A 23,580-nucleotide genomic window follows, 5' to 3' on the forward strand; every position below is an offset into this window, starting at 1 on the left:
ATCGTTCGTAGCGGCATTGATGCGGAATTTTTTAGTACAAATCCTTCAACAAACCGCTAGTCGTTGCCGCAATCCATTGCGTTTTCCCCTTCAATCATGTATATGCATCTCCGCCCATGCGAATAATTTTCCACTCAGTTCTGACCAAACTAAATTGATTATGAAGCTTGTTTGATGGATCTATGGAACCATTTTGAAGCTTGGATGAAAATTTCATAGTCTACCAGGTCAACTACACCAGGAAGGAACCCTACAGCAATCAATCATGTTCAATTCATCTCGTCGGCGTAGGATATATCCGCAGCCGGGGACTCTGAACGCTAGAGCAATTGATCTGGAGACCAGATTCGTTTTTAATCCTTTGTAAGAAAAGTGTTAACCTATAAATGAAAGGATGATCTGTGCATGAATAAAGTAGACTCCATTGCGTGGTCCTTAGCCTCTTGCCCAGCCACTTTTAGCTCTACCACCCCGTGATACCGGCTGGGATATGCGCTAGGATTTCTAAGCCGAACTGTACACACTTGCTGCATCGCATGCTGCGGCACAAGATTGTGCCAGTGTCCGCCATGCGCAATGACCGAGAAGGAAATTTGCTGACAGCCAAGACTATGCTGGCAGCCAGATGGAAGGAGCACTTCAAAGAATTATTGAACGGTGGTAGCGAAGGTGTAGGTAACAGAATAAACATAGTCGACGACGGTCAAGCTGTGGAACCACCATGGATGAGGTGTAAAAGGCCTGGGATGAGTTGAATAAACTAGTAAAGTTACTGGGAAGGGCGTTAAGCTAAGCAAATTGGACTAGTCATCAATACATCGAAGACAAAGTAGAAATACAAAGTACATTGCCTACCGGATAGTTGGATGGCCTCATATAATTAAATACAATAGACATTGCCTGTGTTTTCATATCAACCTGCTACATAGCATTATCGATCGAAGCTGCCACGCTTTTAGTAATTCAAAACGTTGCCTAGCTGTACAAAGGGTCGAAAAGAATGCTGCATCGCAGGCTTCAACTTCATCGCCTGTGTGGAATTTTAATCATAGCATAGCGTTTAACCCTTTATAACACTTTGATGGACACCGAAAAACTTCCGATGAATCAATAATTACAATGACATCTTTTGAATCTCAATGGTGTACTCGATTTGTGTGGAGCAATATGGAGTGGTCACATCAGTCAAAATAGTGATGGCATTCCAGGATCACAGCAGCATTTTGTTTTGAAGTCACGCGAACAGTATTCATTCTGTAATAGAACCACTACATTTTGCAAGGACAACAAGAAAAACTATCATCATATAGATGTACCTGATAAGGCGGTCTTAGGGCCGATGACCATGCACGTAGCGGTTGTTTAAGCTGCGGTAACGCCGCGTTCACGCAAGGTACCCAGCATCAAATGGAGTAATGTAGACGTATACGTTAACGCAGCTTGAAAAACCATCGGTCCTTATACATATGGAATATCAATGGGTTGCTCAAGTGAAATTTTATTATTGGACTTACTTGCAAGTAGTCTTCCTTTAGGGCATCAAAAATCGCTTGGCATACTTCTGGTACGATTTCCACTATCGAAGGTCGTGATATACGAAACAACTCCGATAGTGTACCATAACTGTCTCCGGTTGCTAGGAATTTAAGTGTTATTGCGAGCCTCTCTTCGGCAGAAATAGCTATGCGCATATGAGTGTCCTGTTTTTCGATTCGAGAATGCACTTTTTGGCACAAAAATTTAAAATCATCCAGGGAAATGTGCGCAAAACTTTTGAAAAAATCGGGTCCCTCATTCGTCAAATCGGCCATTAAAGTGTGGAAGTAGGGATTACTGGCTCCACGAAAATAAAAATTTCTCGCCCAAATTTTCCTTTTTTTCTTCACCGGTTCATCTTCGTCTTCCAGCAATAATGCAGCTGCAGTGGCCAAGAGTACACGTCTGCGATTCATTTTCTTAAAAATTCAATTTGAATGTATTTTTTTCAGGCTCTTCCTCGAATCCGCGAACTTTGTAAAAACGTCACCATTTTCGGAAGTTTAAAATTGTTGCACGTTCATACAGCTATGTGTGACCACCAAACGAGTGTTTACTGCGAGTAAATTTGCATGAGAGCAAATTTTTGTTGTTGTTGCGTTTTTGCGTTTTTGGCTTGCGTTTTTGGAGAGCAAATTTGACATTTGCAGAAACTGAGAAGCTGCTACGTGTGACTGCAACAAAAAGTGCTCCCAGAAATCATTAACTCGCACAAGTGATTTGCTTGCAACGTCTGACGGAGCCTTTACTCATTTTCCACTCGAAATATAATACTAAAGACACACTGATGGTACAAGTACCACGGTTATATACCCTAGTACATATTGTACCATGGTTTTCCACGTTGTACCAGCATGGTACAAGGTGACACACTAGTGGTACAACTTGTACCATGGTACGAATACCACCAGTGTGTCATTAGTATAATGTGAATATATTTGTTAAAAAGAATGCAACACTCAAACAAAGTTTATTTTTATTTTTTCCCCAAATAATAACAATACTTATCAATATAAGATCTAAAACGAACATAACCACAATCTTCAATGTTTGGCTCCGGCACAATAGAAAAGTTTGGCTTCACTTTGACAACCAAATCGATTCTATCCGCACCACCCAGCTAAGGGGCGATTCAAATATGACGTCCACTACTTTTTGGGATTTCTAGACCCCCTCCCCCCCCTCTGTCACGGTTTCTTGTATACCTAGTACATGTACTGTCACTAAATCTTAGACCCCCTCCCCCCTACAACCTGCGACATCATTTTTGAACGACCCCTAAAGACTATTGCGAGAAGATTGAAAAATTCGAACCGGGGTCCGACGGTCGACTGTCGGAAAGCTGTTCCGCAAACGTCAAATCACTTGTTGCACGGAAAAAATTTTTGGTTTATTTTTTCGGTGTGAATGTTGATTTATTAAAATCAATGAGAATATGCAACTTTAAACGAGTGTGACATGCCGCTATATTTTTTAAACAAGTTTGATGGTACTTTAAAGGTATTTTGTCATATATTTATGTGATTTTGAAACATTTTAGGTTTCTCGAATCTTCTTGATATCAAGAAATATCAACACTTTTCGTACAGTGCATGCCATTTTGAAGTTTCCGACACACAGTCTGCTTCTTCTTCTTTGCTCCGCAAAATTAGAATTTTTCTCGTTTCTCGCAATAGCAACCCTATAACCAGAGACCGGCGGAGTGAAAAACTGTCGAAATGGCAACGTATGAAAATGTGTGATATAGTGGAAACAATACTGGCATCACTTGATCTTTTTGCTTGACTCTTATGGATGAAAAAAGTAAACAAGTCGATTTGGAACCGCTTTTGACGGTTCGATTGGAAACAAGATGGCGTCTTTGCCGATCTCTTATTCTAGTATTTCTACTAAAGACCTGGGACGGGACTTGCAAAGAGGAAAAAATGTAACTTCATCTGCAACCAGCAAGCGCTGTCGCGAATTGTCAGATGCAACCAGCACCTTTTTGTGTGAAAGTATTGGTATCCCTCGAAAAGTATTCCGAATGATTTTATTTTACGAGTACTTTTTCACTTTGAAAAGTATTCTACAATAGCCGGACAGATTATTATTGAACAGTTATAAATACATGTTTTATTTCCGATAGGAAAATCTTTATAAAAATAAGTTTACAAATTCGTAAATTGCAAACATGTTTATTATGCTCAGAAGATTCTACCCGGGATTTAGGTGAAACACTCAAGGGAACAGTTGAGAATGGATCAATCAAGGTAACTCATTTTGCACTCACCGCATCAAAACAACGGCGGCACTGTATACGCATATTTCTATTCGTGTGTGTTTGACAGAACATGTCTACGGTGGCGCAATCTGCTCATTTCATAGCGGCAGTTTTTGCTTATTGATTGGTCCATTGATGATCAACTGTGATGAAAAGAAGAACAAGTGTCAAAACAAGGAAAAAGAAAGCCATCTTTGCACAATGTCATTTATTTTATACAGGTCCGGTTGAGCGTGCCTTTTGTTCGTATTAGTAGCTCAAAAAGTGTAAACATTTCTGATCAGCTGATTGCTGACGTCAAACTCACACCAAATTTAATTCATGAGGTGTGAGTTTGACGTCACTGTTCTTTTGTTTCCGACACCCGAGCCACCGCCGTCGTCGTGCGAAACGAACACTGTAACTGATTCCGACATTTCACGAACACGTTTGCGCTCTCTCGCCCGAACCTGTATAAAATTCATAACATTGGTCTTTGCAGATCTCGTCTCAGCTAAAGACTATACACAGAAAAAAAAATCCATGGAAAAGATATTTTAGGTTCTGTCTCATTTGGAGAATTAAACTTAAAAGTGACAGTTCGAAAATTGGCAAATAACCCGGTATTAAGAATGGCTGGTGCTGCCGAGGAATTCCAATAAGACATCGATGCAAAATGATTCGATATCTGTCAAAAGTAATCTTGCTCTGCGAGCAGGGTTATTTAATTATTATTGAAATGTCACTTTTAAGTTTAATTTCAGTTTAATTCTCCAAATGAGACAGACCCTTAGTTACAAGATAAAGATTGTCGCTTCGTTCCCTTTGTTCTGCTGTCCAAAACATGTTGGGTACCGAACTGTCAAATCGTATGTATTTTTCCTTCATTGACATTTAGATCCCCTATCCTCGCCAGCAAAAGATGTTCCGGACAGCGACGACAGCGACAATGTTTATCTTGTATCTAAAATATCTTTTTTCCATGGTAACGGTTACTATTTTGTAGACTACGCCATGTTTTTTAAACAACCACAAATTTTCTGTTAAATTAACCATGCATGTTCAGTTCATATCTTCTAGACAACAATATTGAGCATGTAAAAGTTGCCACTGCTTCCCCTCAAGCAAATGGACAGGTAGAACGAGTGAATCGCATCATCAAGACTATGTTGGCTAAATTAACGGAATCTATGCAACATTCGGATAGGTGTACAATGTTGGGGAAAGTAGAATAAGCTGTGAACAATTCTATTCATTCGAGTACCAGGCAGACACCAAGTATACTTCTGAATGGAGTCCAGCAGCGTGGTCGCGACGTGGACGTGCTTTCTGAATTTCTTGACGATAAGATGAATGAAGGTAATTGCGATTTCGTAAGGGACTTAGAATCGTTGCGACAAACCGCTTCAGAGCGTTCAACACTTTCTCAGAATCGTACTTTTGAGTTACACGAGAGAAAACATAAAGCTCCAATTGCGTTCTCTAAAGGGGATTACGTTGTAATTAGAAATATTGATACAGTAGACGTTCGATAACTGCAAGTCATTTAACTGCAATGCTTTTTAACTGCAATTCGATAGTTGCAACAGTTTTGCAGTTATCGGACTACTAAACTTCAAACTGATGTCAAACTCAATGACAGCTACTTGCGCTGCACATTTAGATGCACTTTTATTGCATCTGACGTAGATTGACAACCGTTTGACGTCTAGAATGCGTTGCAGTTATCGAACGGCATTCGTTAACTGAAAAGTAAACATTTTGCAGTTATCGAACGGCTACTGTACAACTATTGGTACCAACAAAAAGTACGTTCCCAAGTTTAAAGGTCCATGCCGTATACATGAGGCTCTTCCAAATGACAGATACGTTGTGAGGGATATCGAAAATGGACAGTTACCATATGATGGCATAATAGAATCGTCGCACATGAAAAAATGGGCTGATTATGGCGTGACGCAGACGATAGCGAAGACGATAGTGGCTCTGATTCGAAACAACAATAAATAACTACAAAATTGAGAAGGCAATACATATGTGTTTATGTTTCTATGTTGTGTGTGTGTTTGTCATTTGAGATCGAGACGATCTGGAGTCAGGCATGGCCGAGTTGTAGTATAATTTTGAATCAAATGCACTGATTTCGAATGAGTGTGTACTTTTGCTTTGTACACGCTCATTTTGATTTTACTCACCGGTGAGTAGTTTTGTATCGCCGTCTCTTTTTTTCCCACAGAAATTTTACTCACTTTTTGAAAAAAAGTGGAGCTACTCAAATTTTGAGTGGTTCCACTTTTTTTCAAAAGTGAGTAGAATTTCTGTGGGAAAAAAAGAGACGGCAATACAAAACTACACGGAGAAAAATGAAAAATCTAGTTAGCTTTTAATGTATCCCTTTTCAATCTTTTTCTACTTTTAATATTTTCAAGGATTATAAACTAATCTTGATTTTAAGCATTGAAATGCTTTCTTGAAATATAATCTCGAAATTGCTTAGCAAGCCCTCAATACTAATCTTGGAACTTGACATTATTGCTACAGCATATCTCGTGGTTTAATTGTGTTGTCTCTTGGCTCAAGTTAAATTATTAAGTTTTGGCATCGCATCCCGGATAAAAATTTACAGTACCTTGTGTGGTTTAAACCATTGAAATACTATAGGCTGTATGTCAAACAATACAATCTATTGTACGTAAAATGTAAAATTTTCACGGTAGAAAAAAACCTTTATTGTACTTACTTAAAGAGCACAATAAATTTTAATGTTACCGATATATTCTATTATATTTTTATTGTTATCTTATGTTTTGTTTTGCGGATCAAAAACTAAACAAATAATGCATTTTTTGACTTCGTTTATAAGAAAAACCTGCTTAAGGTTTAAAAATATTCAATTTTAGAATATTTCATTGATTTATTATATTGATGAAATAACAATTAAAAACAATAACATAACAATAGTTATCATTAGTCCAGTTAGTTTTGCGAGCAAACGCGTAGGATTTCCAATCTGGAGATGGCGAGTTCGATTCTCGGTCCGGTCCAGGATGTTTTCGGGTGGAAAACGTTCTCAATGCCCTGGACATAGTGTATCCATTGTACTTGCCACACAAGACACAATGTAATGGTGGGCATAGAAAAGCATTCAATTAATAACTGAGAAAATGCTAATAGAATACTAAGTTGAAAAGCAGGCCAAGCTACAAGTAGAGTCATTGGAGAAGAACATTATTTAAAAATAAATTCCCCCGATTTAAAAAAAAAAATTAAATGACACCCAGCATAGTAAAGAAAAACGTAAGTCCTACGTCAATATGTTGGTTGAACCTTTCGTCTCCTGGTGGGCGACACCCACTTTCACATCACATCGTCACCCTTCAACACAGCATGCCCAGCCTTCTTTGACACCATTGGAATATAACCATAATCAAATAATAATCAATGCAATGCTTTATACGAAAATGCAATAAAAACTCTTGGAAATTTTGATTTATTTAACTTTTCAAACTTTTCGATAACTTCAGTGATGTTGATTACAATACTTACCACCGAATTAGTACAGAATGGTGATGTTTGTTTACATTGCTCGATTGGACATTTTGGCTTCGCTGTTCGCGTTTCTCGAAGTATTTATATAAATAAACATCGCATAAGTGACAATTTTATGACAAAGTGACGGTATAAGGCGAGGTATAAGGTAGACGAAAAGGAATCGGAAGTATCCGTCTCCAAACCGAGCAAAATTGCAGCTTTGATTAGGGAACCAGAGTAAACCTATCAAGGATGTTGGCCGAGGTAAGACTGAACTTCCAAAACCGGTAAAATTAAGCTAACTATTATTAATATCAACAGGACAATTTATCTTCGGAATGCCATAACCAAGCCGACGTACAACGCTACGTTTAGCTTCCAAAGTCCGAAATGCTCTTCCTGCATACGCTTTTCCCGCGACTAATAATACATCAGTTTCACCTCTGATGACACCTTCTGGATTTGGTTTCTCAACTTCGCCAATAAACGGTCACCACAACAAAAACGGCTTCGTTTATTCCAAGTTTAATCACTGGCGTCGACATCCAGACATGACGCTCCAAAAGAGGTTTCTCGATGCTATTTTGACAAACACATCGTCAGGTAGCCCGCAAAACACGTTGAGCATAGCCCGTCTATTCTAACCTTCGGCATTGGTTCTGGATTAATACTTTTTAACCCCTATCACCTACAGCTGGAACAACGACGCGGCTGTTTCATTGATTGGAATCATTTCTGCAGCAATGTCCGGCTCAACATCACCAACATTCCGACTGCTGGTGCATTCTTTTTCGAAACAAGTTGCATTTCTTAAATCTACAACCGCAGCGGCATCCACGACAATGACCCCTACTGGATTCTCTTTCGGAAGAGCGTTGGATTGTGGCGCCACATCGGTAACGGCAAAACCTATTTTCGGTGTTTCCTCCGCGACACCGAAATTCGGTTTTAGTCAATTCCTACCGCCTATATCTTTTAGAACTGCACTACCACTACGACAAGCACTATCACTCCTATTACGGCAACTCCGCCATTCGAAAGTATATCCCCAGCATTTCCACGGTAAAGCCATATTCTACTAATATTTTTGGCCGTTGATGTTACTGAAAAAACCTGTTTTATTTTCAGGAGCCGTCTGCATCGTCTGCATATGCTAGTTTTTCGTTCGGAAATACCGTCACAACATCACCGGTCACAAACACGACAGTAACCCTAGTCGTTGCCACCAGCAGACACGTCTTTGGTAGCGAGATCAACAGCGACTCGAAAGCTTTGTGGCGAGTGTCGTTTCGGTACCAGTCCGACACCGGTATTTGGTGCCACCATCTCGCGACAACGATGGCTACTGGCTTTTGAGCATCTTCAATTTTTGAGCTCGGCCCCGGATCGTTAGCCACATCCGACAATTCGGCTAATTCAAGGTGAACTTTCCATTACAATTATGTATTATGTCGTTATTTTATTAAACATAAGCAATGCCTGGTTTACTACCCGCCGTTGCTAACATACTGGTGCATAAGCAACAGCATTAAGTTTACCGCCAGAAATGTGTATGGTGGAACTCATCTCACACTAGTTTTCTTAAGAACTTTTGACGAAAAACTATTTGGAACCATTTGAAACTACGCCTACCAATTACGTTTTCGATAAAGGTGCATAATTTCAAGAAATCGAACTATAGATGCCTTGCACCATACTGATTTCAGAAAGTTAACACTTAGTTTGCCGCCGTAAGTCCTACTATAACTACTTGATATAGAGAATTTTGACATGTGATGTTTTGCAGTGAAAATAATATATGAAAACTTCGGTGTCAAGCTACACTTTATCAAGTGATATAGCTCGTAGTCTGAAAGATACATAAGTATGCTCAAAGTAAATGATTCATTAATACATTATTATTTATTTAGATTTATTTTCCACGTGTTCATATGTTTTAATTTTATTTATTTTTCTTTATAGCATCGCCGTTTAGTGGGACCAATTCAACACTGGCAGCATGAGCCCGAAGAATTCTAAGACGAATCGTGACTAGAAACTGTACATACTTTGGACTCCGCAACACGCTTCGTTCGTAAGGAATTCATCACCGTACCAAACTGGACAATACTCGTGGAAAGCCAAGCCGCACTTAACGATTTTTTTTATTGAAAGGCTGCGTACTAGATTAAAATTAAATTTAACTAAAATTTTAAATCAAGTAAATTGAAAATAATTTTAAATTCAATTAAAAAATAAATAAAATAAATTATTAAATTAAAATTGAATATGAATTATAATTACAAATTTACATTTTTTATAAAACTATAGAGTACAATAGGATTTAAAATAATTTTCACTCCAGTTTTACATTAGAAGCAAACAATACAATTTAGTGTTTTATAATTTATTTCATAAACAGAGAAGAAATGAACATTTATTCTCGTGCGATGCAAACAATGTTCTTCATCATTACAAGTATCATTGCACTTTAAAATATCAATTCAATATTACAAAGTGTAATGAAGTTTTGTAAAGATGTGAATCATTTTCATGCATCTCACGAGAAATGTCTTTTCTTTGTTTATAAAATAAATTGTAAAATTCTAAATTGTATTATATTTGTATTGTATTTCTATTGTAAAGCTGGAGTGAAATTTATTTTAAATCCTATTGTACTTTTATGGTAAGACAACAAAAAGAAGTAAGGAAAAACATTTAAAACACATTGTTTTCTATGGTTTCGTCCTTAGAAATCATCCCATTGAAGAACCGTAAAATCAATTGTTTTGCTCTGAATTTTGTATGGAAAATTTTCGAAATTTTTATTGTAAAGATACATAACAACCCCTATTTTTTATTGTAAAAGTCCCATTTACCATTCATTTTATCGTGCAAAACCATAAATTCTAAAGCTATTTTATTGTAAAATTTCCATTACATTCAATGGTAATTATTTTGAATTGAATGGTGCAGTAACAGTAAAAAATATGGTTTTTCAATGATATTTTTTATCCGGGATGTTTTTATTCGCATTTAATTTATCTGTAAAATAAAAATAGAAGTGGTGCTCTGTATGGCGTACAAAAATTTAATGGCCCCAAAAGAAATTTTACTCTGATTAATCCAATGTATAAAGATGGCGATCGGCGGTAGTTCGATAAGCGGAACCCGAGGCGGAACCTTACTAAAACGAAGTTAGAAACGGATGATGGATGCTCGTCGGTTATTTTGTTCTGCTTCGTAGGTAGCTTTAAATTTTCGTCGTTCCCTTATTGATGCTGATTGTTTATCTATTCACCTCGTTTGCAGTTGGTGATGCCGTCGTCGATCCTGGAATTTTTACATCCGTTCAACCTGAGGTTCAATCAAAACAAATTGGCAATGGACAGCGACATAGTACAGTTCCTCATCGTTCTTCTTGGATACGCCATTCCATCTGCAGCCGCATAATAATTATTGCGATGTCCGGGGTGAAACTTTGTTCTTCAAAGAGTCCTAGAGCACGAATGACTACCGTGTTACCTTTTCCACGATTAGTACCGCACTACTATATGCTACTATTGTTTAAATGTGCAATGATTTCAATAAAAACATTAGATGTAGTCGCCAGTCGCCAGTTTTTTTAGTTTCATGCCATGGTCGAAATGCCAAATTGTTTTTATTTTGTTTTGTAAAACAAAAATCTGTATAAAACGCATTGAATCTTTGTTAGACTATACATCGAATAATCATTTCAAATGATTAAACTTGAAATAATTGTTCATAGCTTATTGCAATTTAAGCATTCCAATGAGTGGATAGACCAAATCTAGAGTGCTTTTTGAATAGGTCCTATGTGCAATTTACATGAATCAGAGAAATCGATGTTCAAAGTTTCCTGAAATAAAATCAATTGCTAATTTTCACAAAAGGATCGAAAGCATTCAAATACCACATGGAAAATTTAATAAAAATTGATATTTTAAATTGTAGTTCATAATCATCAGGTCTTACTGTTAAAAACTTAGTTTTTTGGGTAAATACTATTTTAAGTCTTTTTGTAAATTTGTGCGAACATTCGACCTAATCGATGCGACCTAAAATCAGACCCCATGTTACTTTCGACTAGTAATGTTTCGTCGTTCTGTCAACTAGTATGTTCATGCGACCTGATAGATCCGACCGGTTGATGATTGAAGAAGTACTTACGACCCAGCTCCATATGATTTTAGAATAAGATTAATCCCAAAATAAGAACACATTTCCCTTATATAAATATCATATTATTATATTCAAACTTAACAGCTGCAGTCTTCGAAGGTCCAGGATGATGTTATTTTTTGTTTCCTATTCTTCCATCTTGCTTAATGACCAAACATTTATGAACTAGCAGCTCAGTCAAACTTCGTCTCGCCAAAAATTGAATATTTTCAAAATTTACATTTTCATAATATGGAAACCCTCGCCTTTTAAGCGGGAAAGGGTCTCAAACCATCATAGATACATTTCTCGCCTTTAAAAACCTTCACATACCAAATTTGGTTCGCATTTGCTTGATTAGTTTTCGAGTTATGCAGAAATTTCTGTTTCGTTTGCATCGGAGTCCCCCCTTCCAGAGGGCCAGAGAGCCCCCCCTTATAGCAAGTACAGTGTGAACAAATATATTCCTTAAAACTAAAATCAACATAGGCAATACCATGTTCAAATTGTTCAGCTGTGTTTCTTTCAAAACAATTTTGAATGTCATCATTAGCCTTCGTCAAGAAATCTATGAAAAAATATCCACTTAATGATATTGTAAGGAATTAGTGTAAAAACTCCATCTTTCCAATTAAGCCAGATTCTCGATCAGAATACCGCTTCTGGCATTACATTTTCCAACATTTCCGTCCTGAGGCTTAGTATGGATGAAGCATTTTAACAATTTTATATTATTTTTCAAATTATTGGTCCCAAAATAAAAATCAACAACGTTTTGAATGAGGCGAGTATTATCAGCTCATTCCAATTGATCGCATTCCAATCGCAATATCTAATCCGAATCAATGAATACTTACTTAAATTATAACTTCAGACTCATTTGAAAGAAATTCATTGAATATTCAGAGTAGGAATGCAGGTGGAGAGCATTCTCGATATATACCTATAGTATTATTGGGTAACAAAGGTTTGTACCTGCATTTCATTGTTTATTCCGATATTATTTTCAGCGGCATATCTTTTTTCATAAGAATATGTATTACATTTAGTTGCATCAGTGAAGTGTGGTGGCCTGGTGGTGAAGGTCTAAATTTAAGTATTTAAATACCTGATATAGATAACATCGACTCCTCGAGAGCTTTAGCTAAAAAATTTCAAAACCTAGAGCTCTATAGCAAGAACATCATACTTGATGAAAGCTGTAATCGGATACGTTTCCTGGGGGCAAACGGCATGCCGACTTTAATCGGCATAAAATACGATTTTGGCGATAGAATGCATTTGCTGTACCTAGTATTTTCAGGATGGATTCGGGATAATATAGTAGTGATATGCCACAATATCGCCAAAGAATAAACTAAATAAACAGGACAAACAATACTACATCAATCAATAGTTTATTAGTACAGAACTATGGTCGGAGTCTCCATTCCACTCGGTTCATATGTACGCGTTGCCATCGCCAAAACCTTCCACCTGATTGATCCGCTTCGTCCATATCGTTTTCTTGTAGCCGTCGTATCTAGAACCGTTTTCACCGGGTGATTCTGGAATTCTGACAGCGTCCAGGTTTCCCCTAACAGCTGAAACAATTTATCGATGAGTCTTGCCGAGCTCAAAAGAAGTAAGATTTACTGCCACAATTTGTCCCCGAGCTTTTCTGCTGGTATCGGTTTTGGCGGAAATCAGTTTCATCAACCACCTCGATTTCGTCACCTTCGATATAAACTCATGGTGGGTTAATAGTGGTAATATTCACTGATATGGATCTTAAGCTAGCCTTGGCCAATGGAAATGGCGGCTGATTATCGGTCTAGTCTAAACGGTCTAGTAAATACCAGGCGCGATGATGTCATCGAATGAACAATTATTCGCATTGATACCGCAGGTTCTTGCAGAGGTCTCACCACACATTATTGGTTCTTTCATCGCTCCTTGGATTACTGGGGATGTAGTTTTTGGATCTAGAACCAGGAGTAGACTTTTGGCTGATTATTCCTCAACATATAGTGACTACATGATGAGGTTGCGAAACGAAGGTATAGCTTTATAATTATTATAATGTAACGGGTCCTCCAACATGCTGCATACCTCCTGAAACAAGAATTAGACAGCATTATTTTCTTGCAAAATTGGATAGGTAGTAGTTATAGCTCACATACTAACTGATTTTTCGTTGGATTAACTTACCTTACAATGTATTTAATTCACTTTTAAAATAGCTATTTAATAAACAATAAATTGCAGGCTGTCGACAAAGAGTCTTATGTGCATTTATTTACTCTTTGACATTTTCTGTTCATGCGACCTTTTGTGACAGAAGGTCGTATACACGGAATTTTAAATATCCGCATTTTTTGTTGAAAAGGCTTTTTTTGACATAAGGTCGAATGATCGATTTTCTTTCTACAGGAGGATTTGTCAAATACGTCGAAATGTTTCTAAGCAATATTTTATTAAATTATTAAAATATTGGTACAATTTTTTTTTCACAAAATGAACTGTATATTGTCTTTCTCATGACGTAATCAGCTCAAAATATCCAAAATTGTTACTTACGACCTATTCAAAATTCAGTCTAGAAATATGGTTTTAGATTAAAATTTAATCTTTTTAGCTTTTTAATTTTTATCCGTGTACTCACTATTGAGTAGAAAAAAATGAGCGTGTATAGATTATGTCTGTTTTATGTTCAGTGTGTTTTCGTCAATTTTTTTTGTTTAGTCACGCTTACTTCAGTTCACCCAAATATGGGTGAAGAGTACCTAAATTCCCCAAAAAGTGCACATACCTAGATATGGGTGATTTACGATTTACCCATATTTGGGTGTTTCAGTATATGAACAGTTTATAGGTGAATATTACCCAAATTTAGGTACTTTTTCGAGCTTTGACCTGGGGTATTTTCTATTAGAGACTCAGAATTATTTTTTTTGTTCCGATTTATCAAAATATCAAACAAAAATGTTATAGAAATATGTTATGAAAATCATTTTTATTCTTGCTAATTATGTTTATGGTGCACTACAATGGAACAAGGAGCTGATTAAGCATTTTCTAATAGATTGTGTTAAGTAATACATCTGGGAGATGTTCCGATGAAAATCGCTCGTCGCTTTTACTCTGGCTTGCCTCTAATATTGTTAATGATGCGTCTTTTTCTGGGCAGCTGATGTTCCCATACGTTGTTTGTTGACCAAAAACACGAATGTGGATATGCGGTCCAGCGTACATTTGGATTGACATCTCTCGCTTCGTTCTGGCCGTCGCCATAAATCCACTTTCTATCCAAATTTCCTGTGTTGCATGCAGGACGAATTTTCCCTGATTCCATTTCTGCCAGCTGCAGTTTCCCAGTGGTCAAAGCCGGACGGAAACAAAATCTGAAATTACGAAAGAATATATATAAATAAAGTGCCTCCGGCCATAGATATTCATTATTTAGTTAAATACTCACCAGTAAAGAAGAAAACCATCTTTAAATGCAAGCATTTCGACCAAAGGAGAATTAAATAACACGGCCGAGGACACACTGGTGTCCATGATGTTCTCGACTGAATGAAAATGTTTTGTTTTTCATCCAAATATGGGTGAATTGATTTACCCATATATAGGTAAAGCTGGTTTGACAAACATTATGAGTGAAGTTTACTGATTTTATTGGTATATTTCACCCATATCTATGATGTACCCAAATATGGGTGAATCAAGTACCCATAAATAGGTAAAGTGAACTAAGCGTGGTGTAAAACTGTTTGTTAGGCCTTGTTCAAGAAATAGGTGAGAAATTTGAAAAAATCGAACACAAGTACAGTATCCCCCCGCTGATCCGACAAATGTATGGCCGGACTATCGAGGTTTCTCTCGTTAATCCGACTGTCAAATCCATACAAATGAACCAAAACAAAATCATAGCACAAATTTGAAAACTAACAGCATAATGTGTTTAAATGGGTGTTGACACTTTTTAATCCGGAAAATTCCGAATTAGCGAGATCCGGACTAACGAGTCGTCGGACTAGCGAGGTCCGGATAAGCGGGGGATACTGTATGAACCATTGCATCCCGACGTCACAAGACAATTTTTTTTACCCGTGTTCAAATGGGGAGTGAAGTTTCATGAGGGCAATGTTTACTTTTTTTATATGGAGTTTTTGGCTCGTGCAATCGTCTATCTCGCCCATAGTAACGGTCGGACGCGAATAAACGAGTTTTCTAAACCACGCATCATTTTTCATCGTCCGAAAAGATACCATATTATCAATTTCCCACCTTAAAGGTAGCCTCACACCTCGGGAATTTGGTTCGCGGATTTTTTCCCCATGCATTTTTGCATATGCGATGTTTTCGGAATTTGGACACGGAAAATCAAAATCCCGGCCCCATTTAAAATACACGGGGCTCAAAATCCGCTGGAAAATTTTCCCGAGGTGTGAGGCAGCCTTAAGGTAGCCTCACACCTCGGGAAGTTGGTTGGCGGATTTTTTCCCTATGTATTTTTGCATATGCGATGTTTTCGGGATTTGGGCACGGAAAATCAAAATCCCGGCCCCACTTAAAATGCACGGGGATCAAAATCCGGCGGAAAATTTTCCCGAGGTGTAAGGTAGCCTTTATCGGCCGCGACGATTTGAAATCGTCGCAAAACAAATTGACGCCAAAATCGTCGCCAGCAGAAATGGCCATAAGATCTGTCAAATCAACTGTGAACAAAATTTTATATACTCAATAATCACATTATTTCCCAAAATTGAGCCCTGTTTTTAATGCAGATTGACATTATTTACTACACTACTAAAAATCCACACATATTTATTGGCAAAAATCCATAGATTTAACTTATGATGTATATCAGCGCACACATAACCATTCTCCACGCCAACTACTTATAAAATATATATCCAAATAAACTTTATGTGTGGTCTCGAATTAGCAATTATTTAATTTATGTGTGGTTCTATATCGATTATATTAGGGTGGAGCTATTGCAAAAATTTATAACGGCGACACATATATCTTATATAGATATTTTTGGCAGTGTAATAAAACTAACATAATTTTAGAATAAAGATGTTGGCGACGATTTTGATAGTGCCTAAAAAATGGTCGGCGCGTTTTGTTACCAAGGAAACAGACAATACATTAGTACAGTAGACGTTCGATAACTGCAAGTCATTTAACTGCAATGCTTTTTAACTGCAATTCGATAGTTGCAACAGTTTTGCAGTTATCGGACCGCTAAACTTCAAACTGATGTCAGTCTTGATGACAGAGCTGCATTGGGATGCACATTTAGATGCACTTTTATCGCATCTGACGTCGATTGACAACCGTTTGACGTCTAGAATGCGTTGCAGTTATCGAACGGCATTCGTTAACTGCAAAGTAAACATTTTGCAGTTATCGAACGGCTACTGTATCTGTCAAAAGTAATCTTGCTCTGCGAGCAGGGTTAAAGCGAAGACGGCTAATAACAAGACACACAGCTGTCAAATTCTTGCATATACAGTGTAAACATCATGTACACTTGCGCCCCCGAACGACTCCCAGTAATATTAACATGATTGTGTGCGTGATAAACTCAAGCTGTATCATATGTGTTCGTTTCCGTTTGATGCAAGGAGAAACGTCAAGGCCATTTCTTTTTGCATTGAACATTCCGAACCACGAGCGGTTTCTTTCCGGAAAAATATCTTTTGCATGGATGGTAGCGAACGCTATTTGCGAAGATCCGGTGCAACGGCAAATCGACAAAATTGAATGGAAACCGACACAACAATTTGGATGCGAACTTTATTAATTATAGGTGAGATAAACCGTCCGGTATCGTAAAGTCAGAAAGGAACCTAGAAAAAAAATGCAAAGCACTATAAACCTTGCTTTAAACCAACTAATTTTGTCCCTATTTGATTTGATTATTTTCCGCTATTTACAAAAGAGGACAATGTCGATTACCATCAAGTGCATGAGCTTCTTGTATGTGAAAACAATATGAAAACCTGGGGGGTTATGACTTATTTGAATTTATTATCCACTGGCAGCAGATCTCGCAACAATACTTGCGAACGTGCAGATTATTTTCACTTATAATAGTGCTAGTTGTCGTCTGACTGTTTCAATTTTCAGCAGGAAACGTTTCCCGATGAAAACAAATCCTATTCTGCTGGAAAGAGAAAGATGATTAGCCGTTAGTAAGCTCTCTAGTCCTCGCGCTGTCGAAACAAATTCACACACACAAACACTTCATTGTAGTGTTTCCGTGACCCGCTGAGGGCGCTTCGAAAGTGTAGACTGAAAAAAAGAGGGAGCTGTGTGTCTTGTTATTAGCCGTCTTCGGTTAAAGGCTGCCTTACACCTCGGGAAAATTTTCCTCCGGATTTTGATCCCCGTGCATTTTAAATGGGGCCGGGATTTTGATTTTCCGTGCCCAAATCCCGAAAACATCGCATATGCAAAAATACATGGGGAAAAAATCCGCCAACCAAATTCCCGAGGTGTGAGGCTACCTTAAGGCTACCTTACACCTCGGGAAAATTTTCCGCCGGATTTTGAACCCCGTGCATTTTAAATGGGGCCGGGATTTTGATTTTCCGTGTCCGAATTCCAAAAACATCGCATATGCAAAAATGCATGAGGAAAAAATCCGTGGACCAAATTCCCGAGGTGTGAGGCTACCTTTAAGGCTACCTTACACCTCGGGAAAATTTTCCAGCGGATTTTGAACCCCGTGCATTTTAAATGGGGCCGGGACTTTCATTTTCCGTGCCCAAATCCCGAAAACATCGCATATGTAAAAATACATGGGGAAAAAATCCGCGGACCGAATTCCCGAGGTGTGAGGCTACCTTTATTTGGAAATTTTTGAACTCTCGCTTAACTTTTCAAAAGGTCCTAAGTAACATTTTTTTCATGAATTAATTTGAATAGCGCAATCAACAGAACAACATGAAACCTTTTGAACTGTCACTTTTAAGTTTAATTCGATTTTAATCTTTTAATTCACGAATCGGACCAAAGCCTAAGGCTGTGAACCATTCCACCGATTCGTTTAACTTTTAGTTAAAATTTGACACTTCGATGGTTATTTTTTCATCGTGGTTAAAATTTTACTCCGAAGCCGACCCATTTGAGTTTTGACAGATTGATAGTTATTCGGAACGAAATGGATTTGGCGCCAATTTTCTCGCGAACAAAGTTTAACTATTCAACTGTCAAATCTAACCATGCTTCTGAGCAGGGTTATTTTTAACCACGGCGAAATAACCATCGAACTGTTAAATTTTATCTAAAAGTTAAACGAATCGGTGGAATGGTTCACAGCCTAAGTAGGTTCAGGTTAGCGTGTGTACAGTTACCTTTTATTTTTTTACCGTGTTTAGAAAGAAGGTATTCTGTTTCATAAAACGAAACCTCAATAAAAAATTGTGTGTGTATTATGATTGCGCGGCATTAAATTTCCATTTAAAACTTTGTTTGGATTTTAAACAAACTTTAAAGATTTTACAAAATTTTGAATATTGTGTACGACTGTGACAAGTAGGTATATTAACCAGAAGTGAATATATCGTTTAACAAAAACAAAATTTAAAGTTTCCTGTTTTTAGCATGTCTGTTTTGGATTCGCTCTTCGGGAACGAACTTGACAATGAAAACGATGGGGAAATCCCATCTGAAAATGAGGACGCAGGCATGGATCCGGACAATGCGGATGCCAATGATGCTGAAGAAAATGAATCAAAACCGGTTCCCGTAGAGCCGAAGAAGAAGACTGTACGTCATCCCCGACTTACACTGAATGCGGCGGTGCTATGTGGCCCGAGAGGGATAATTGACATGGACAGCTATTTCAAAGGTATGAAATTTAAAGGCAAGGGACACGAGAGAGAAGATCTCGATGCTGTTATGAAACGGATGCAACATTGGGCTCATCGCATGTTCCCCAAGTATGGATTCGATGACAGCCTAGCGGCAATCGAGAATCTCGGTCGAAAGAAGCAAACCCAGTCTTACATGAATAAATATCGGATGGGTTTGCTGGAACCTGAAGTACCGATACTTGATAACGACACGGAAGACCTCATGGAAAATAATTTGAACGCTCTAAACCAACCTCTCGATCCTTTAGACAGCATGCTGGAGGAACAGATAGCCATTTCTCGAGCCAATGCCAATGCGAGTCTAAACACTTCTGGCGTAGGAAACTTGTCCATAACAGAGAATAATTTCGACTCCATTCGGGATGACAGTGTACCGACAACACCCGTTCACACTCCCAGCCGACCATCGCCAGGACTAACAGAGGAAATGCGAGCGAAAATAGCAGCAAATCGATTGAAAGCTTTGGAACTTCGAAAAGCTAGAATGATGACAACTGAAAATCGACCTACTGACAATACAACAGAAGATATTTCTTTAGTCACTAATCAAATGGAAAGCTGAAAAACTTATGCTCAAGTTATTTGGAATAAAATAAGATTTAAAAAATTGGAATCCAACGTAAAAATTTTAAGCCACGTTATACTAAGGACACACCTGAGGTATTTGTACCATGGTACAAGATCATAATTCCAAGACTATCTTATACTAATGACACACTTGTGGTACAAGTACCATGGTACAAAAATCTTGAAATGAGTGTCATATCTATTATTGTCTTCATCAAAGATAGTCTTGGAATTATTTTCTTGTCACCTTGTACCATGGTACAAATACCACAGGTGTGTCTTTAGTATTATGAAAACAATTATTACCCTTATTCTTATTTCCGTACGAACGCGCTTTGGAACGAAAACTTATGCATTTTTTTCGTTTCGTCGTTCGTCCGTTAACAAGCACAGGTGTGAATAATAAGTATGGAATAATTTGATTCTACTTTATTGTCACTCGATTTGGCGATAAAATTTTATTTTGGTAGAGTATGGCAAGGTAAAATATTTTCCAGCATTGTTTCTTATGCGAAACACACTTTCTATAAAACGTGTAATCTCTTCGAGCAATGAAAAATTTAAACATTTTAGTAACATAGTGAAAGTATTATAAGTAATGTAGGTGATGTTGTACTAACTGCGTTGAAATAATAAACAAATTTGATCGAAAATTAGACATTCTAACATGAACTTACAAATGGGGCAAGATGGGTCACTGGAGGGCGTAGTTCGTATTCAAAACATATTTTCCATTGCTGGTTAAATCTTTTACTTTTGACATAATTTACTTACTTTTAGTTACTTTTACATAATGATGTTAATTTGTTTATTGAAAATGTCTATTTTTTGTCTTTAAGGAAGCAATACTCAGACGACTTGTTTTCATAAGAATTTGCAGACATTTTTAAATGTAGAGCCATTTCTCCATCCAAGGCTTAAAAACTATTTTTTATTCAATGAAATCAATGGCAATAGAGCTATCTATCTGTGTGTAATACAATATTGGGAATAAAAACAATATTCATTGCAGAATTTAAAGGTGACCCATCTTGCCCCGCTGTTTAACTCATCTTACCCCCTCATTTTTTGATTGACAGCAAAATAGACTTCTACTTTAATGACTCAAAATGAAATAAAAATTGGAGTTTTTGTTATTTTACCCATGGCTTACAGATTATGAGCTATTTTTTATAGATCCACGTTGAAAAAAATTGAATTGGTGGTGGCTGGCCCAATTATTACTTCCGGTCTTTTACTATACTTAGTATAGTAATAGTCAAGCATTCGTTCTACATATTACTAATATGGGGGTAAGCGTGGTGAATTGTTATAGAATTTAAAAAGAAAACGAATTCTAAGACCAAGTGCCACTGGATGACTCCAAACGGGCCAGTATAATGTGGGGTAGTCAGGGTTTAACTAAATTAGCTAATAGTATAACTTATTTTGCCACGCACCAATTTCAGTATAATTTGTTTCTACGAATCAAATTCCTAGAAGTTAGGTTTTCAGCATTACTTAGCGCAAGAGAGGGTTAAACTCTGCGTTAAACTGAATTTTATTCGCCGATTCGGGGCGTTATCATGAGTGATCAGCACTCATGGAACACATTGTTTAACGCGAATGTCAGCCGGGTTCGATCAAAAGTGTAAGATTTAGTGTAATTAGTTTAATTATTTTTATTTTTAGGCATCAAACGTTAGCAGCATGTTTTCAGCGTCGCACAGCCCAGGAGAGGGTGTAAGCTCACAACGGTATAGTGTAGGCCGTCCTCGATTGGGGTCCTGTGGGTCGCATGTAGTGGCTGTGCTCGGGGCAGTTATGTGTTGAAAGCGGTTTCGGGGCAGTTAGGATTGAGTTTTAATATAAACAGATGTAGGATTGAACAAAGTTATAACCTTTAAGGTTCATATTGTGGAGACTATTGACAGCCAAAGCGTTGAGGATAAGCTTTTAGTTAGCAACTGAATTAATTTATCCGATTTGGAATCCTAGATTGAATAGTAGGTATATATGGACAATAATAGAAACTATATACAGTTATCATTTTATTAAGTATTGAGGATATGTTTTTGGTTAAGTTGAGTATCAGATGGGCATGTGTGATATCCATTAATAAGACAGAATTATTAGAACTGTATTTTTGTCTTTGTAGTAAGATTAATTACTTACTAATGTTTTGCGGGCCGGCGAGTGAAAGCGGCCCAATTCTTTTATCTACTTCTTTCCAGACGACCAGTGATGAAGAAAATCTTATTGTTCCGGTATCAGCAGTGGTATTCATATTCATAACAACCACCGTCAATACAGGAAGTCTGTGTTCACAACGTGATTACTTCAAGGACAATCCCAATATCTTCTGTGAATTGCAGATAAGTATTGCGTTTATATTTTAATTGCACTGAGCTCGTTCTAATCTGATCGATGAATGAATTTACTTGTCACTAATCAATATCATTAGTAAATTTAAATATTCCCGTAGATTAGAAAAGCAAGTGCATATATTTCTATTTTATGGCAACATATCACAACGAAACGGACCCTTGGGAGCCTTAAGTAAGATCTCGGTCCGGTTGCATCTAAGGAGATCTTAGTGCAGTGCACACCGGACGTTTTGCCCAGTAGACGTATCGCTCAGTGGTATTTAAATACAACGCAGATAGGCTATGGTCAGAGGATGCGTTGATATTACAAGATTACAAGATTACAAGATCCACGTTGAAAAAAATTGAATTAAAATGTTTCTGTTTCGAGACATTCAGGCATTCAGGGTTCGCCTTAGGCGACCAATCTTGTCCCATCGTACCCTATCTTATGTGTTGGGCTCTTTACTGACACAGGCATAGGGGAGGACTGAGGCAAGATGAGTACACCTTAATTTTACCGCTATTATACCTTTTTCTCTCTATATGACTTCGCACATTGTGAAACTATTGTCCAACAAAATACTTGACACTAGAAAAATATTAGAAAAATAAAATGATTCTGAAAGAGTGGCGTAGCAAGCAAATTGGTCTGGAGGGGGGTTTAAAAAAAATTGCCTAAGGGTGGGGGGGTTATGTTCAAAACCCCGTGGCTACGCCTCTTTTCTGAAATACAGATAAATTAGCAAAATTTGATGAAAACTTGGATTTTCTTATAAGAAATCAGCATTAGAAAATATTTTAAAAACCATACATATTTTTAATGAAAATCTTGACCAAGTACACATGTATATTAGAGTGGGGCGTCATGGTCATTTTTTCAAATCAATGGTTTTTCGAAGCCATTCTGGGTCCTGAACAACTGTGCAGAATTTGGGACCGATTGGTTGCTTCCTCGCTTTCCGCATCGCGTTTAAAGTTTGTATGGAAATTAGTATGGGAGAACGTATATTTTTGCTTTTCTACTACTAGAGGTTTCAGTTCATCGTAAACCAAGTGGCACATTGCCTTAAAGTATAACCCAAAGGATGCCAAAAAACTTTGTTGAAGAAGGTACGTTGCTGGAACGTCCACGAAAAAAGTTATAACGCTTCGAACATTGAGTGTTCAAACCATATGCAAAAAATCGTTTATTCTGCCAGAGTGCCAGCACTGCAGAACTACGTGGGGCAATAATTTAACTGAGTGAGTGTTTCAAAATAATAATTGATCTAATAGGGCTTTATAGCTCCGACTAGAAGGAAGATGGGTTTTGCCCTTC

General features: G+C 37.5%; 1 protein-coding gene and 3 long non-coding RNA genes across 6 annotated transcripts; 2 read left to right on the forward strand and 2 right to left on the reverse strand.

Annotated features, from left to right (window-relative positions):
* Nucleotides 1–870: 870 nt before the first annotated feature.
* LOC134212600 (uncharacterized) lies at nt 871–2,144 on the reverse strand. The gene is made up of 3 exons (XR_009979305.1): nt 1,515–2,144; nt 1,317–1,457; nt 871–1,254 (listed from the first exon to the last, which is right to left on the reverse strand). It is a non-coding gene; the product is annotated as an uncharacterized LOC134212600 (long non-coding RNA).
* Nucleotides 2,145–7,336: 5,192 nt separating this feature from the next.
* On the forward strand, nt 7,337–9,576 carry LOC134212599 (uncharacterized). Of its 2 annotated transcripts, XR_009979304.1 has the most exons (6): nt 7,337–7,573; nt 7,631–7,912; nt 8,004–8,205; nt 8,289–8,371; nt 8,438–8,730; nt 9,272–9,576. It is a non-coding gene; the product is annotated as an uncharacterized LOC134212599 (long non-coding RNA). The 2 variants fall into 2 exon arrangements; XR_009979303.1 differs by having other exon boundaries at nt 8,004–8,371.
* Nucleotides 9,577–12,834: 3,258 nt separating this feature from the next.
* On the reverse strand, nt 12,835–13,793 carry LOC134216743 (uncharacterized). Its single transcript, XR_009980807.1, has 2 exons — nt 13,661–13,793; nt 12,835–13,564 (listed from the first exon to the last, which is right to left on the reverse strand). It is a non-coding gene; the product is annotated as an uncharacterized LOC134216743 (long non-coding RNA).
* Nucleotides 13,794–18,848: 5,055 nt separating this feature from the next.
* LOC134216744 (protein TIPIN homolog) lies at nt 18,849–19,960 on the forward strand. Of its 2 annotated transcripts, none has more exons than XM_062695562.1 (2): nt 18,849–19,006; nt 19,075–19,960. In XM_062695562.1, the coding sequence occupies exon 2, from the start codon at nt 19,076–19,078 to the stop codon at nt 19,907–19,909; it is 834 nt and encodes a 277-aa protein (XP_062551546.1). In that variant the 5' UTR covers nt 18,849–19,006; nt 19,075; the 3' UTR covers nt 19,910–19,960. The 2 variants fall into 2 exon arrangements, with proteins under 2 accessions (XP_062551546.1, XP_062551547.1); XM_062695563.1 differs by having other exon boundaries at nt 18,856–19,010.
* The last annotated feature ends 3,620 nt before the right edge of the window (nt 19,961–23,580 follow it).

This window comes from Armigeres subalbatus, chromosome 2 (assembly GCF_024139115.2).
Source record: "Armigeres subalbatus isolate Guangzhou_Male chromosome 2, GZ_Asu_2, whole genome shotgun sequence".
Classification (NCBI taxonomy): domain Eukaryota; kingdom Metazoa; phylum Arthropoda; class Insecta; order Diptera; family Culicidae; genus Armigeres; species Armigeres subalbatus.